Consider the following 15,005-nt stretch of genomic DNA (forward strand, 5'->3'; position numbering starts at 1 on the left):
GGGCTGTTTTTGTTTAATGTCAAGGTTGTTGTTGGGGTCATGCAAGTGGCCATGTGTATGGGTGATCAGATTTGGGATGGAGGAGATCTGAGAGAAGGTGAGTCGCATGGAGGAGGTCAAAGAGATGTGTTGGAAGTGAATTATTCAGAGGCCAGGTTAAAAACTAATAACTGTTTATTTGTAAAGGAGAATACCTAGTATACATTTTCATTAATGGATTATAATATAACAAACTAAACCAGGTATAAATACTGTTGCTTTTCGTGAGCAAGAGAGTTCACAAGATTCGCATGGAGATAAATACCTGTGGGTTGATAGATCTGTTTGTAGACCTGATGCAGGAGAGGATTTAATCTGTCCCTTAGGGAGGTTGAATAATCGAGGAGGTTGGCATGTTAGAAGAGTTCTGGATAATGTTCCGGGTCAGAATCAATCATATATCTGTTTCAGAGGCACATAGTTAATGATATCAGTCGAAGAATTGGCGATGCCTTCCGTTATAGGGCTGGGTGGTGACTTGTTACATCAGAGAGAAACTGGTGATGACTGCAACTATCACATGACTGGCGATGACTGCTTCGATTGCCTGTGTTGTTATATCAAAATAATGAAATTGGGATAACATGTCAGAAGGTTATGAGAAAGTGTCACTTTTTATGCTGAGAACTTAAAAGAAGGTCTGCTCCCAGTGTGAAAGTTGACAGTTATTCCACAAAGTTGTATTGTCCAGACCTTATGTTGTGATTTAGTTATGTTATGAGTTTGGATTCTCACATTTATATACAATACTTATTATAATCCAAATACTATTTAGATGATTAATTGTGATTAATAAGAATGAGATATGTTATCAACTTTATATAAATTAGCATCATAATAGGTTTAGTGAATCTGATCAAAGATATTGATAATATGCTGCTTGGTTTGGTAGTAAAATTTTATCTTTAACTGTTAAAATTACAGCTTATGTATGTTTTTTGTATAAAAGACAAACAGTTACATTGGCTGACTTACAACTTAGTCTGCTTGAAATTTTGGGATCTGTAATAATTTAAATTTTAATTTATTAATTTTGATAGTATGAGTAGTCTGCAGCAATATCACATGAAGTTATTGGATTGTTTTATAAAGTTGCTTTTTGAATGATTTTATAATTATTATTTTTTGTTTTTAAACGCATTTGTTAATTATTTTTATATATCATTGATATTTATAATTATTTTATTTTATTGGGTTGTTTGGAAAGTAAGTTTGTTTTTTTCCGTGATAAAAAACACAATATTTTTATAATAAATAAATATTTTATTGAATTATATATCAACCATTTTGGTCAAATGCTTGTTGTCATCGTTTCTGGTAGTAGCATGATTCACATTCATAAAAGTTTTGATTGTTGCTTACAAAAAACTGATCCAAGTGATTTTTGACATTGTCATTTCAAGTAAATGTCTTAGAGTTAAAAAAATTTGTATAGACCAGAACAAGTAATAATCTGAGTGTGCTCGATCTGGCAAGTATGGTTGTTGTGATAGCAGGTCCCATCTAAGTTATAACAGTTTCTGATGAGTTACTAACTTGTGTGAAATTTGACATTATTGTGGTAAAACACTACATCTGTTTTGTTGATCAATTCTGACTGCCTTTTCTATTTAATGATATTACCAAATTTGTTTACTCGATGGCAGTATGGCAGTACACTTTTGAATCAATTGTTAAATTGTCTGGTAAAGCTCAAAAAAAAAATTCCCTTAAAATCCCACCAAAGATAGCATCTCTCCTTAAGAACATGTGGAACCCATATATCGAGCTTTGAAACGAAACCAATTTGTTCCAAGTAATCATAAACAGTTCAATTTGACAAATTTAACCTCTTAGTGATTTCACGTGTTGTTATTCAGCAGTTTGCTTCAATCGGTACCTTTATTTTGTGAACATGGTGCATCTTTAATATTGAAATTGCCAAAACAAAATTTTGTAAACCAGTTTTGGCACTGTCATTCTGTCAATACATCTTCTCCATACATGTCACGCAATTTTTTTCTCATTTGAACAGCATTCTTACCTTTTCGGTAATAAAAGAGCAAAATATGCCGAAAATGCTGCTTTCGATCTTCCATATTTGATGGGACACAAAAAATAAACAATTGCACAAAATCAAATAAAATTTTTTACAAATAAGCCTTAAAATGTTAGCTGTCAAAATATATAATGATAATATGATTTAGAATAAAAATGGTGGGAAAAATATGACTAATCCGTCTAGAGATAAAAAAAACAAACTTACTTTCCAAACAAGCTAATAATATAGTTGTGTTTCTGCACATTAGAATAATTAGGCATTTTCTGAAATCTTTAATAATGAATTGCAAGACAACTAAATTTTTTTTCTTAAGAATGTTAACCAAATACTCAACTTGATCATAGCATTATTAAATGAAAGAGATTGATACAAATAAAAAAAATTAACATAGATTAATGATTCATCATTTATAGCTTCAGAAATAATAAATTTATGAATCCTCTAATATTGGTAAAAATTAAAAATATTTAATTTCTACAACTTCTGAAAAATTTTCATACATTGATAAATAAAATTACAGGAATTATAAAATAATTCTGTAGAAGTTGTCTTTTTATATTTTGTTTTATTCAATTGTATTTTTATTTTATTTGAGTCTTTTTTAAATATATGGAATTGCATGGAATTTTATAAATCATTTGTTCTCTTTATTATTTGAATAATTTTATAAGAATTTGATGATTGTTTATATTTTTTGTAATTAATTGAGTGTAATCTAGGAAATTAGTTAGTAGTTGAAGGAGTTTTTAATTAAGAAAAATAAATTCTGTTTAAATAATAATAATAGTAATAATAATAATAAATGCAAAACTCACAATTAAAGCAATAAACACTTATGTCGTCCCAGTACTCACATACTCTTTTGGAGTTATACATTGGACTCACACAGATCTTGAGCAACTACAAAGGAAAACAAGAACAACACTTACGAAGCATAAACAACATCATCCTAAATCCGCCACAAAAAGATTAACCCTTCCATGTAAAGATGGCAGACCTGGCCTGATTGACCTAGTTAACCTTCACTACAAACAAATACAGTCACTGCGAGAGTTTTTCTACAGGAAACAAGAAACATCACAATTACATAAAGCAGTAACTCTAGCAGACTCAAATAGCACACCATTAAACTTACACTCACAACACACAGACATGACACAACATANGGAAGAAAAAGAGCTGATGAAGGTAAGAAAATTTTACTTTTATAATATTTAAATATATATCTTCTTATTGAATTTTACCAAATATTTTAGTTTAATGCACAGATTCATGAAAATTGTATTTTTATATTGAGACAATATATAGACAACTGTATTAAAACAGAAAGAAAAGATATTTGACTTTACATACCTAACACAATTAAACAAAAAAATTTTTTAAACTGTAAACATCAATTTATTAAAAACGATTAAGTTAGAAATAAAATTTACATTGTAATTTTTCAAATATACTACCATATGTAACATTCAAAATCAATTTAAATAAAATGTGTAAAACTTTTTATCTTACTAAATTTTTACTTTAAAACAGTGGTTATTTAACCAGTATACCATGTGCCAGTAAACCATTATAAGTGTGCTGAGAGGTAAATAAAAAATTAAAGCAACAAATTTAAAAATTTGTAAAATAAATGATAACACAGAAATATATTTTATTAATTTAACTATATTTCAGAAGTTTTTACTATCATAGAACAAGTATTAGAGAGAGCTCTGTGATCAACCTATTGGCAGGTCTAGTTGTAATTAATTAATAATAGTTTGCCACAATTTTTGTGTACTTGTGTGCCATAGATTTAAAAAGGTTGGAAACCACTGCTTTAAAAGGTAAAATTAAAGAAATAATATTTGAGTGCATTTTTGAAATGCTTTAATTTCTGTGTACCAAATATTTTAATTTTAAATTAGAATAAAAACTAAGGTTTCAACAATAGATTGACTGCTGATGTAATAATGATTTTATACAGTTATTAGGTTATTAGAAATAGAAATGTTTGCTTTTTCATATTAGACACTTTTCATATGAAAATTTTTAATTTATTGTCTTTGTATGACAACACTTGCTTTATTTTCTATATATTTATTACAATTTTATAAGTGTTAATAATATACACAAACTTAACTCATCAGTTTAGTTTCAAACATATTTAAAGTGAGCTTTTTTGCATTCTGAATTATTACTTATTTATCTTTAATAATTTTTTTTGTTTTGATTAAGGTTAAATTCATTTTATTTATATTTTTACTTTAATTGTGCATTACAATCAAAATAAGAAATGAATTTTCACATAATTATTAATATTTAATGTAGTTTTTTTGCTACTTATTGTGTGTGGTGTTTATCTAAGTTCAAATAATTTTTGATATAAGCAATACAGGGATTAGGTGGTTACAGAAGTATATACTTACTCATTGTATATCTTATTCTTTATATAAAGTAAACATCTATCTTTTTAATTATATGTTTTTTTCTTAATTCTACTCACAGATGTTTTAGAATTTATCAGTGAAACTAGGTTGATGAATGACTAATATTGATAAGATTTATATAGAAAGGCTACTTAAAGATGGACTGTCCATTACAGTTCTATAGTCCCAGTTCTTTCATTATAGGATCTTGACTGTTTTTATTAGAATTAGAATGAAAGTTTATTAGTACCAAATTTCTTTTAGGTAGAAATTTAAATGTGATTCTAATATATTTATTTATGTTTAATCACTCAGCAGTGAAGAGCAGATATTTCCGTTAAATTCTTTTGGGTGTATTGCCAAAAACTACCATGAAAAAAAATTAGCCTAATAAATGAATTATGTAACAATAAAAAGACTTTTCTTTAGTAGACATAACTGTTTACAAAATCTTTTTGTGAAATGGTAATGAGAAAAAATGCACAAAAAAATACTTTAAAAATTTCCCACATTTATTCTCCATTAATTTATTTCACTGGGGGTAGAACTATACCTGACTAGTCCACTGTTGAAAGGTTAATAATCTTCAGCTTTATAGATATTTAGAAATGACCATTTTGATTTGTTTTATTCTTTTTATTATCAACTTTCATTAATTACTTTATCAAAAGCAATTTTTATTTTTCTGTTTAGCTAATATAATACTACAAAATCAAAGAATTGGATGCCTTATTTTAAAATGTTATAACTTCTTTTCTATAATAGCAATCAATGTGCTGTTTTCTACATCTGTTAGAAGAGGGTTTATTATAGAAGAGTTGGCATCAAAAGTGGATCTATCTACAATGTTGGAAGTGAAATTTGACACATACTGAGGTCGGCATTGTTTGTAAACAAACATGCATTTATTGATCTTACTTTGGTAAAATATTCTTATTATTTTTTTGATCCATTTCTTTTATTTCTGTCATTGTTCTAACTGTTTGTAATAATATATTTTCTAGTTTTTCCTCTTTATTGATTTGGTGTGTATTACAAGCTTGGGAACATTAGAATTGAGTAGAAATACATACATAATACTACAGAAGGCCACTATATTGAATACATGCCATATTGTTAGGAAATTCCTGAATACAGACACAGACACACTTATTTAATTTGTTCTTGGTTGTTATGCCTTGACTCTGGTATAGTACACAGCCACAGGTGTGTACTGAGTATAATCCACTAAACCCAACATAATAATAATAGTTTTTCAATTAATATAAGTTTATTTGTAAGTATATTCTTATTTAATAATTTTATTGAAGGCAGATCATCGAATGGAATTAGTTCAAAGAAGAGTAACTGAAGTGGAAACAGTTAAAATTAATGCTAATGTTTTATCAGACATGTTGAATTGTTATAAAGCTGGAGAAACATCTGAGGAAGAAAAAGAGCTGATGAAGGTAAGAAAATTTTACTTTTATAATATTTAAATATATATCTTCTTATTGAATTTTACCAAATATTTTAGTTTAAATGCCGAAAATGCTGCTTTCGATCTTCCATATTTGATGGGACACAAAAAATAAACAATTGCACAAAATCAAATAATTTTTTACAAATAAGCCTTAAAATGCTAGCTGTCAAAATATATAATGATAATATGATTTAGAATAAAAATGGTGGGAAAAATATGACTAATCCGTCTAGAGATAAAAAAAACAAACTTACTTTCCAAACAAGCTAATAATATAGTTGTGTTTCTGCACATTAGAATAATTAGGCATTTTCTGAAATCTTTAATAATGAATTGCAAGACAACTAAATTTTTTTTCTTAAGAATGTTAACCAAATACTCAACTTGATCATAGCATTATTAAATGAAAGAGATTGATACAAATAAAAAAAATTAACATAGATTAATGATTCATCATTTATAGCTTCAGAAATAATAAATTTATGAATCCTCTAATATTGGTAAAAATTAAAAATATTTAATTTCTACAACTTCTGAAAAATTTTCATACATTGATAAATAAAATTACAGGAATTATAAAATAATTCTGTAGAAGTTGTCTTTTTATATTTTGTTTTATTCAATTGTATTTTTATTTTATTTGAGTCTTTTTTAAATATATGGAATTGCATGGAATTTTATAAATCATTTGTTCTCTTTATTATTTGAATAATTTTATAAGAATTTGATGATTGTTTATATTTTTTGTAATTAATTGAGTGTAATCTAGGAAATTAGTTAGTAGTTGAAGGAGTTTTTAATTAAGAAAAATAAATTCTGTTTAAATAATAATAATAGTAATAATAATAATAAATGCAAAACTCACAATTAAAGCAATAAACACTTATGTCGTCCCAGTACTCACATACTCTTTTGGAGTTATACATTGGACTCACACAGATCTTGAGCAACTACAAAGGAAAACAAGAACAACACTTACGAAGCATAAACAACATCATCCTAAATCCGCCACAAAAAGATTAACCCTTCCATGTAAAGATGGCAGACCTGGCCTGATTGACCTAGTTAACCTTCACTACAAACAAATACAGTCACTGCGAGAGTTTTTCTACAGGAAACAAGAAACATCACAATTACATAAAGCAGTAACCCTAGCAAACTCAAATAGCACACCATTAAACTTACACTCACAACACACAGACATGACACAACACAGAAAAAGCATAGACACCATTAGGCAATTGTGGGCTCAAAAGGCACTCCATGGCAGGCATCCTTATGACCTGGCCCAGGATTTTGTTGACAAAACTGCATAAAACAGCTGATTAGATCAGGGATGCCTCTTTGGGGAGATGGAAGGATTCATGATTGCCATACAGGATCAGGTCATAAATACTAAAAACTACAGAAAACACATACTCAAAGATACAACACTCACAAATGACACATGCAGAAAATGTCACNACGATTAAGTTAGAAATAAAATTTACATTGTAATTTTTCAAATATACTACCATATGTAACATTCAAAATCAATTTAAATAAAATGTGTAAAACTTTTTATCTTACTAAATTTTTACTTTAAAACAGTGGTTATTTAACCAGTATACCATGTGCCAGTAAACCATTATAAGTGTGCTGAGAGGTAAATAAAAAATTAAAGCAACAAATTTAAAAATTTGTAAAATAAATGATAACACAGAAATATATTTTATTAATTTAACTATATTTCAGAAGTTTTTACTATCATAGAACAAGTATTAGAGAGAGCTCTGTGATCAACCTATTGGCAGGTCTAGTTGTAATTAATTAATAATAGTTTGCCACAATTTTTGTGTACTTGTGTGCCATAGATTTAAAAAGGTTGGAAACCACTGCTTTAAAAGGTAAAATTAAAGAAATAATATTTGAGTGCATTTTTGAAATGCTTTAATTTCTGTGTACCAAATATTTTAATTTTAAATTAGAATAAAAACTAAGGTTTCAACAATAGATTGACTGCTGATGTAATAATGATTTTATACAGTTATTAGGTTATTAGAAATAGAAATGTTTGCTTTTTCATATTAGACACTTTTCATATGAAAATTTTTAATTTATTGTCTTTGTATGACAACACTTGCTTTATTTTCTATATATTTATTACAATTTTATAAGTGTTAATAATATACACAAACTTAACTCATCAGTTTAGTTTCAAACATATTTAAAGTGAGCTTTTTTGCATTCTGAATTATTACTTATTTATCTTTAATAATTTTTTTTGTTTTGATTAAGGTTAAATTCATTTTATTTATATTTTTATTTTAANACGGCTTGACGGTGGTCATTCACTTCGGAAAAGACCGACCCAGATCCGACGTGACGGTCATGGTGGTGTCGACCATGAGCAAGAACCCGAGTCCCGTCAAGAGTTTCAGTTTCCTGGCCGCGGTGCCAAAGGTAAGCACCGCATTAACAGCTTTGCTACTTATTGTGTGTGGTGTTTATCTAAGTTCAAATAATTTTTGATATAAGCAATACAGGGATTAGGTGGTTACAGAAGTATATACTTACTCATTGTATATCTTATTCTTTATATAAAGTAAACATCTATCTTTTTAATTATATGTTTTTTTCTTAATTCTACTCACAGATGTTTTAGAATTTATCAGTGAAACTAGGTTGATGAATGACTAATATTGATAAGATTTATATAGAAAGGCTACTTAAAGATGGACTGTCCATTACAGTTCTATAGTCCCAGTTCTTTCATTATAGGATCTTGACTGTTTTTATTAGAATTAGAATGAAAGTTTATTAGTACCAAATTTCTTTTAGGTAGAAATTTAAATGTGATTCTAATATATTTATTTATGTTTAATCACTCAGCAGTGAAGAGCAGATATTTCCGTTAAATTCTTTTGGGTGTATTGCCAAAAACTACCATGAAAAAAAATTAGCCTAATAAATGAATTATGTAACAATAAAAAGACTTTTCTTTAGTAGACATAACTGTTTACAAAATCTTTTTGTGAAATGGTAATGAGAAAAAATGCACAAAAAAATACTTTAAAAATTTCCCACATTTATTCTCCATTAATTTATTTCACTGGGGGTAGAACTATACCTGACTAGTCCACTGTTGAAAGGTTAATAATCTTCAGCTTTATAGATATTTAGAAATGACCATTTTGATTTGTTTTATTCTTTTTATTATCAACTTTCATTAATTACTTTATCAAAAGCAATTTTTATTTTTCTGTTTAGCTAATATAATACTACAAAATCAAAGAATTGGATGCCTTATTTTAAAATGTTATAACTTCTTTTCTATAATAGCAATCAATGTGCTGTTTTCTACATCTGTTAGAAGAGGGTTTATTATAGAAGAGTTGGCATCAAAAGTGGATCTATCTACAATGTTGGAAGTGAAATTTGACACATACTGAGGTCGGCATTGTTTGTAAACAAACATGCATTTATTGATCTTACTTTGGTAAAATATTCTTATTATTTTTTTGATCCATTTCTTTTATTTCTGTCATTGTTCTAACTGTTTGTAATAATATATTTTCTAGTTTTTCCTCTTTATTGATTTGGTGTGTATTACAATAGAATTTATAATAATAATTTTTAAACTAACTTTCTAATCTAATGAATCTACTGAGAAGTTATTCAGTTGTTTACTATGAAAAAAAATACAAAATAATCAAATTTTGTTTAATTAGGCAAGGAAATTTTGAAAAAATTATGCTTTTATAACAGTCTTATTTTAAAATTTTTGTAAAACAAATATTAAAAATTGCAAATATGTTAAGCTGATTTTGTGAAATGTCTACCATGTTTATATAATTTTTATGTATAATAATCAGGGCTATGGAGTCGCATAAAAAATCTACCAACTTTGATTCTGACTCCAACTTTTCCTTACCATCGGACTTTGACCAGGGGCGGACTTGCTACCAAAAGAGACCCGGAAATTCTGATGTCATCACATGACCTCAGAATAAAATATTCAATAAATAGCGTTCTAATAAAGATAGAATGTAGAAACTTTTTATTTCAAAGTTAAAAGACTCCTCTAAGTAATGACACAGTCAATATATAAAAATGTATTTGATAATTTTTACTTTTCCAGCTGTTATATATAAAAGAGGGAAAGCATAGTGCTCGGTCAAAAAAATTACCCCTTCCAAATTTTTACATTTTTGGACTCAGGACACCTTAAAATTTTGAGATATGCATAAGACTCAAGAATTTTTTATATATGTGTGGATGTTAGACTGTGTATGGGGGCATGATTTTGTTCACCCTGTTTGAAGCCTAATAATTTCTGTGGTTTTTAAATTGGAGTCAGATGGTTAACACAGGAGTTAGTTATTAAGTGTCAAAGTGGTTGAACTAAATTGTGTCCCCATACACATTCTAACATCTTAGATGAGAACATCTTAACAGGTTTTACTGTACTATTATAAAATGACAAAATGCATACTTTGAGAGTAGAGATAAGTGTTATTTTTTAATTTTGAATGCTAATAATAAGTAAAATATTCATTAAGAAATATGACACATGATCCCTTTTATGTTTTCACTCTGTCAACCTTTAATTAAGAACCAAAATTTAATAGCATTAATTCCCTTTTTATATGCAAGTTACAGTGCCACATTTTGTTTCTTAAACTTTACCCATTCTAAGATATTGTTTAATATCTCAGAACAGAAAATAAAAAAATTAAACAAATTAGATGCCAACACACATGCATGCACGAATTTTTTCCCTTTTATTGCCTTTTTTGGGAGGTTCGGGAGGTCTCCAAATGTGTAGATTTCCCAAAAAACCTTAGAGGTCAAATTTGACATGATTCCAATACTTTTCCATTTTATATACATAACAAGTTGAGAAGTAAAAAAGGAGTTGGAGTCGGCGGATTTTTTGATGACTCTGACTTCGGCTAAAACACCAAAACTCCACGACTTTGACTCTGACTCCACAGCCCTGATAATAATAATAATAAATATAAACAAAAACTAGCAATAAATATGCAATGTATTCAGAAAAACTTTAATAATTATTTTAAATATAAAAAAAATTTAAAAATTAATAGGCTTGAAATAAAAAAATAATAAGTATGATATAGAAAATTGTTAGAAGGCCTCATGACTTGATTATTTAGGGACTGTAAGTTTTATTTTCTTGGGCTGACATGCACCAGTTTATGAAAAGGAAATATTTTTTTCCATTTGAGCAAAGCCTAAGGGATAAGCACTAGCCACTACAAATAATTAAGAAATTCATTAATTTGTTAACTAATATATTATTTACATATTTTCATAACTTAAACATTTTTAGTCTTTATTTTAGAACCAGTTAACTAATTTATAATTTTAAAGATGTTTTATTGGACTATCTAATGGAGACATTAATACATATTTTTGTAACTATGATTGCATGGCTTCAGTTTAAATTTTCTAATAAATCTTATATTCCAATCTATAGTTTGGCTTTTAATATTAAGTTAAGAAGTAAAAGAATTTAGAATACTTGGAATAGTATTTCAAAAGTATTTTTTTTTTACAAATTTACATAAAAGAAATTTGTTTAGGAAGCTTATATTGAAATAAGATATGGGATAAAAACAAAAAGCTACATTATTTTATTAAAACAAAAGTGACATTCAGTAAAGGAACAAAAAACAATGTTAAATGTTTGAAGAATTTAAATTCATCAAAGTTATATGATTGTAATTGGAATAAATATAATTGTTTTCCTCGGATAATTTGATAAATTTTTAAATAAACATTTTCTCACGGTAGTTATTTCTGATTTTTTTTTTAAATATAAAATATTGTATAACATATGTAATATTTAAATCTTAAACAAACTGATTATAAGTTATTTCTTTACTTCTAAATGATTATTTGAAAATTTATCCTTTTAATCCATCGATAAACAAGTATTCAAATAATGGATCACATCAGTAAAGTGCCACAAACTCACTTTTTGTAATGATAAATCAAGTGTTATTGCTAGAGGAAAAAGTATAAAATAAATATTTTAAAACAACTTTTTCTAATATCCAATTTTTGTGAGTAAAACGTTATTACATCAGCACTACTATTACATAGTTTCTACAGTTAATTTACTATTTTAGCATAACTGAATGAGTGATTAATCTGTAGATTTTGAAAAGTGATTTATAATAAATAACATCCTCTTTCATTTACTATTTTATTATAACCTCTATTATATTTAAGTTTTATTAATATATAAGTAACTTAAAAAATATGCCTTGTTTCTCAATTTTAGTATGCACTTTTCTGCCTGCTTTTACTTGTCCGAAATAGAGATGCATCTTACATTTGCAGTACAAAATGACAATTCCGAAGTGGTCGCAGGCAGACACTGGGGTGCGTTACGTACCAATAAGACATTGTCGGTTATATTATGCAGTGCCACATGCATTTAATTAATTTTTCGCAGATAAGAAGCATTTAATTTAAATGCTTTTTCAATGTTTAAGATTTATGTTTTAAGACAAATGACAATTTCCAATTAAAAGTTATTGCGCATGCAGCAGAAGTGGAAACAGAGGTGCCAAACATTACCTGTTTTTAGGAATTTGTATTATTATTATTTAATGTGTTGTTGCTTAACAAAATTTAATAAAATTGATTATTTTAAAACTTTTTCTTCCATAGAAGTAATTGGTTAAACTGTCTGTATCTGTTTGAAAATTATTTATTTGTGATCAGTAATGCCAGAATGTTTTTTATAAGCGAAATAGATGTAAAATTAAGCAATGTCGCAATTGAAAAAGAGTGGTTAAATAATGAATAATCTCGTAACTGAAGATACAACGATTCTCATTAGGAGAAAGATTAACATAAGAGAAATAACTATGGCTTTAAAAGTACTCGTTTGTGTAGGAAAGATTTAATTGCAACGGATGTAACAGAATACTTAGAAAATGTTAGTGGAATATTGCATTGGATTAGATTTGGTTTTATGTAATTATTAAATTATAAATCCAGAATTGGATTATTTCATTAAATTTCAATTCGTACAACGAAATTGTTCTTGTTCTCTTTGCTAAATGTAAAAAGTAATTTCAGATGATGATAATTTGATTGATCATCTCAGATTTTGAGAGAGGAGATGATATTCAGACTGTAAACTTGATAATTTTCTCCAATTCCACAAACATCATATAATAATAGAATGTAACAAATCTTCTTAATAGCTATATGTAATTTGCTATAAGGACAAAAAGCAAATAATTATAATTAAAATGTGTTTACACACACATCACACAGTTTCCTCCAACAGTTACTTGAGATTGAGAATTGAATTTTTGTAAATTTTCAAAGTTAATTTAGAAAAATATTAACAAATCTACAAAATTTATTTCATTAGGCGCATTGTTTTTTTTTTTTGTCTTTTATTAAAATAAAATTCGAAAAGCAAATTTAACTTTTTAATGGATATTTTAATTTGTAGTCGGGCACAAAATAATAATTAATTTCTTTTCAAATAGGAACTGTACGAAAGTTCTTTGAGGTTAAGACCGAAACTGTTCAGGCTGGCCGGCGAAATGGACGAGAAGGACGAAGGATTGAGTGAGTAAGATTTAAAAGCATTTGGTTAAAATTGTTTTATATTTTTTACTTTATCAAATTATTTCGCGAACAGGTGATATATTAAAAGCTAACGACCAATTAAATGCGGTCATCACAAAATATACGGAAATTATGGAATCGGGCGGAGATGCCACGAGAGGTAAGTATGAATTTCTTTAATTTGCTCGGTTATTTTCTCACTCATTGAGGGATTTTTATTCGAATCTAAAACTAAACACGAAATGACCGTTATCGATAAGTAATAATGGAAATAAATCAATAAATAATCTATTGTGCGATTGTCGTCCTTAGACCGCTGCTTTAAATTACACGAGTATTCATTTTATTTAAACAATAAAAAATTTATCAAAAGACGTCGGTCTCTTGGACAAGAATACTCGACGGAAAACAAAAGAAACCCACATCGAAATAGATGTTCTGGTTTAATTTAGAAAATAATCGGTAGTCTGCTTTTATTTGGCTGCACAGACAAAAGCCACGTGGAAAATTTATGTAAATGCAACAGTGACTCACGTGTCGGCGGGTAGAACCGTCGGGATGCAATTTCAACGCTATTGTGGACGTCTTCGCCTTCCTTGTTTCGGCGCTTAACTGTAATTATTACGTTATTTATCGATTTAAAAAAGGAAGAATTGGGGTCGTCGTGCAGCAGGAATAAGCATCGGTTGCCGTCGCCGTCTTACGATTTGTCAAAAATAATGGATTCGGTACGGCCGTGGTTAACGGAAACCGACGAATTTATCGTATTTAAATGAGTGAAAATACGGATTTATATTTTTATTATTAGCATTTTGAATTATTTGCAATATTTTATTCCAGCCGAATCAGCACTTTTAGATCTCAGTTTACCACCCAAAGAAGGTTCGGTTTCGTCTGAAAATAAGTCTCTATTAGACGACCAGTTATTAGCCTTGGGTAAGTTTTCTTTTATTAATCGGTATAATTTACAATATAAAGCATTCCGGCGAAAAGTCGTTTTAAATTCTAATTTTTTTTTTTGGTTGGGCTGCAATTTGAAAAATTGCAGATTATAAATTCCGTCCGTTTTTCCTTAATCTCGAGAACGGAGTTAAATACTCGAAAGTCGAGACCAGATATAGTAAGCTTAGGGGCGTGATGACCCGATTAACTATAGATTAACTTCCGATGCCAACCGGAAGTCACGTTATTTCAATTCAAACTTCCTCCTAAAGCAGTTAATAGATGACTATCAAGACTCTATTGTTAAAGGAAAAGTATGATGTACGGGGACAAGCCGCCACTAATTTGAGGTGGCGAGCATATATTTTAAATTAAATAAATTAAAAATTACAGCCCGGTATTGTGACCGTGCCACAAAAAATAATTGTTCGTTGCACTTTAATTATTTTTCAACAAATTTTCTGCATAATTCGTGGGAAAATTGCTCAATTATTGCAATACATCGTATTTC

General features: G+C 28.0%; 1 protein-coding gene across 1 annotated transcript in view; it reads left to right on the top strand.

Moving 5' to 3' along the window:
- LOC111640515 (ADP-ribosylation factor-binding protein GGA1-like) overlaps nucleotides 1-15,005 on the top strand; it is a 40,836-nt gene that overhangs the window by 22,141 nt on the left and 3,690 nt on the right. Inside the window, exons 6-10 of the mRNA XM_023386532.1 lie at nucleotides 25-97; nucleotides 5,794-5,939; nucleotides 13,471-13,552; nucleotides 13,626-13,712; nucleotides 14,393-14,488. Coding sequence (XP_023242300.1) covers nucleotides 25-97; nucleotides 5,794-5,939; nucleotides 13,471-13,552; nucleotides 13,626-13,712; nucleotides 14,393-14,488 — 484 coding nt within the window. The remainder of the gene's footprint in view (nucleotides 1-24; nucleotides 98-5,793; nucleotides 5,940-13,470; nucleotides 13,553-13,625; nucleotides 13,713-14,392; nucleotides 14,489-15,005) is intronic.

This window comes from Centruroides sculpturatus, unplaced genomic scaffold (assembly GCF_000671375.1).
Source record: "Centruroides sculpturatus isolate CEXI.00-Female unplaced genomic scaffold, Cexi_2.0 scaffold1438, whole genome shotgun sequence".
NCBI classification, from domain to species: Eukaryota; Metazoa; Arthropoda; class Arachnida; order Scorpiones; family Buthidae; genus Centruroides; species Centruroides sculpturatus.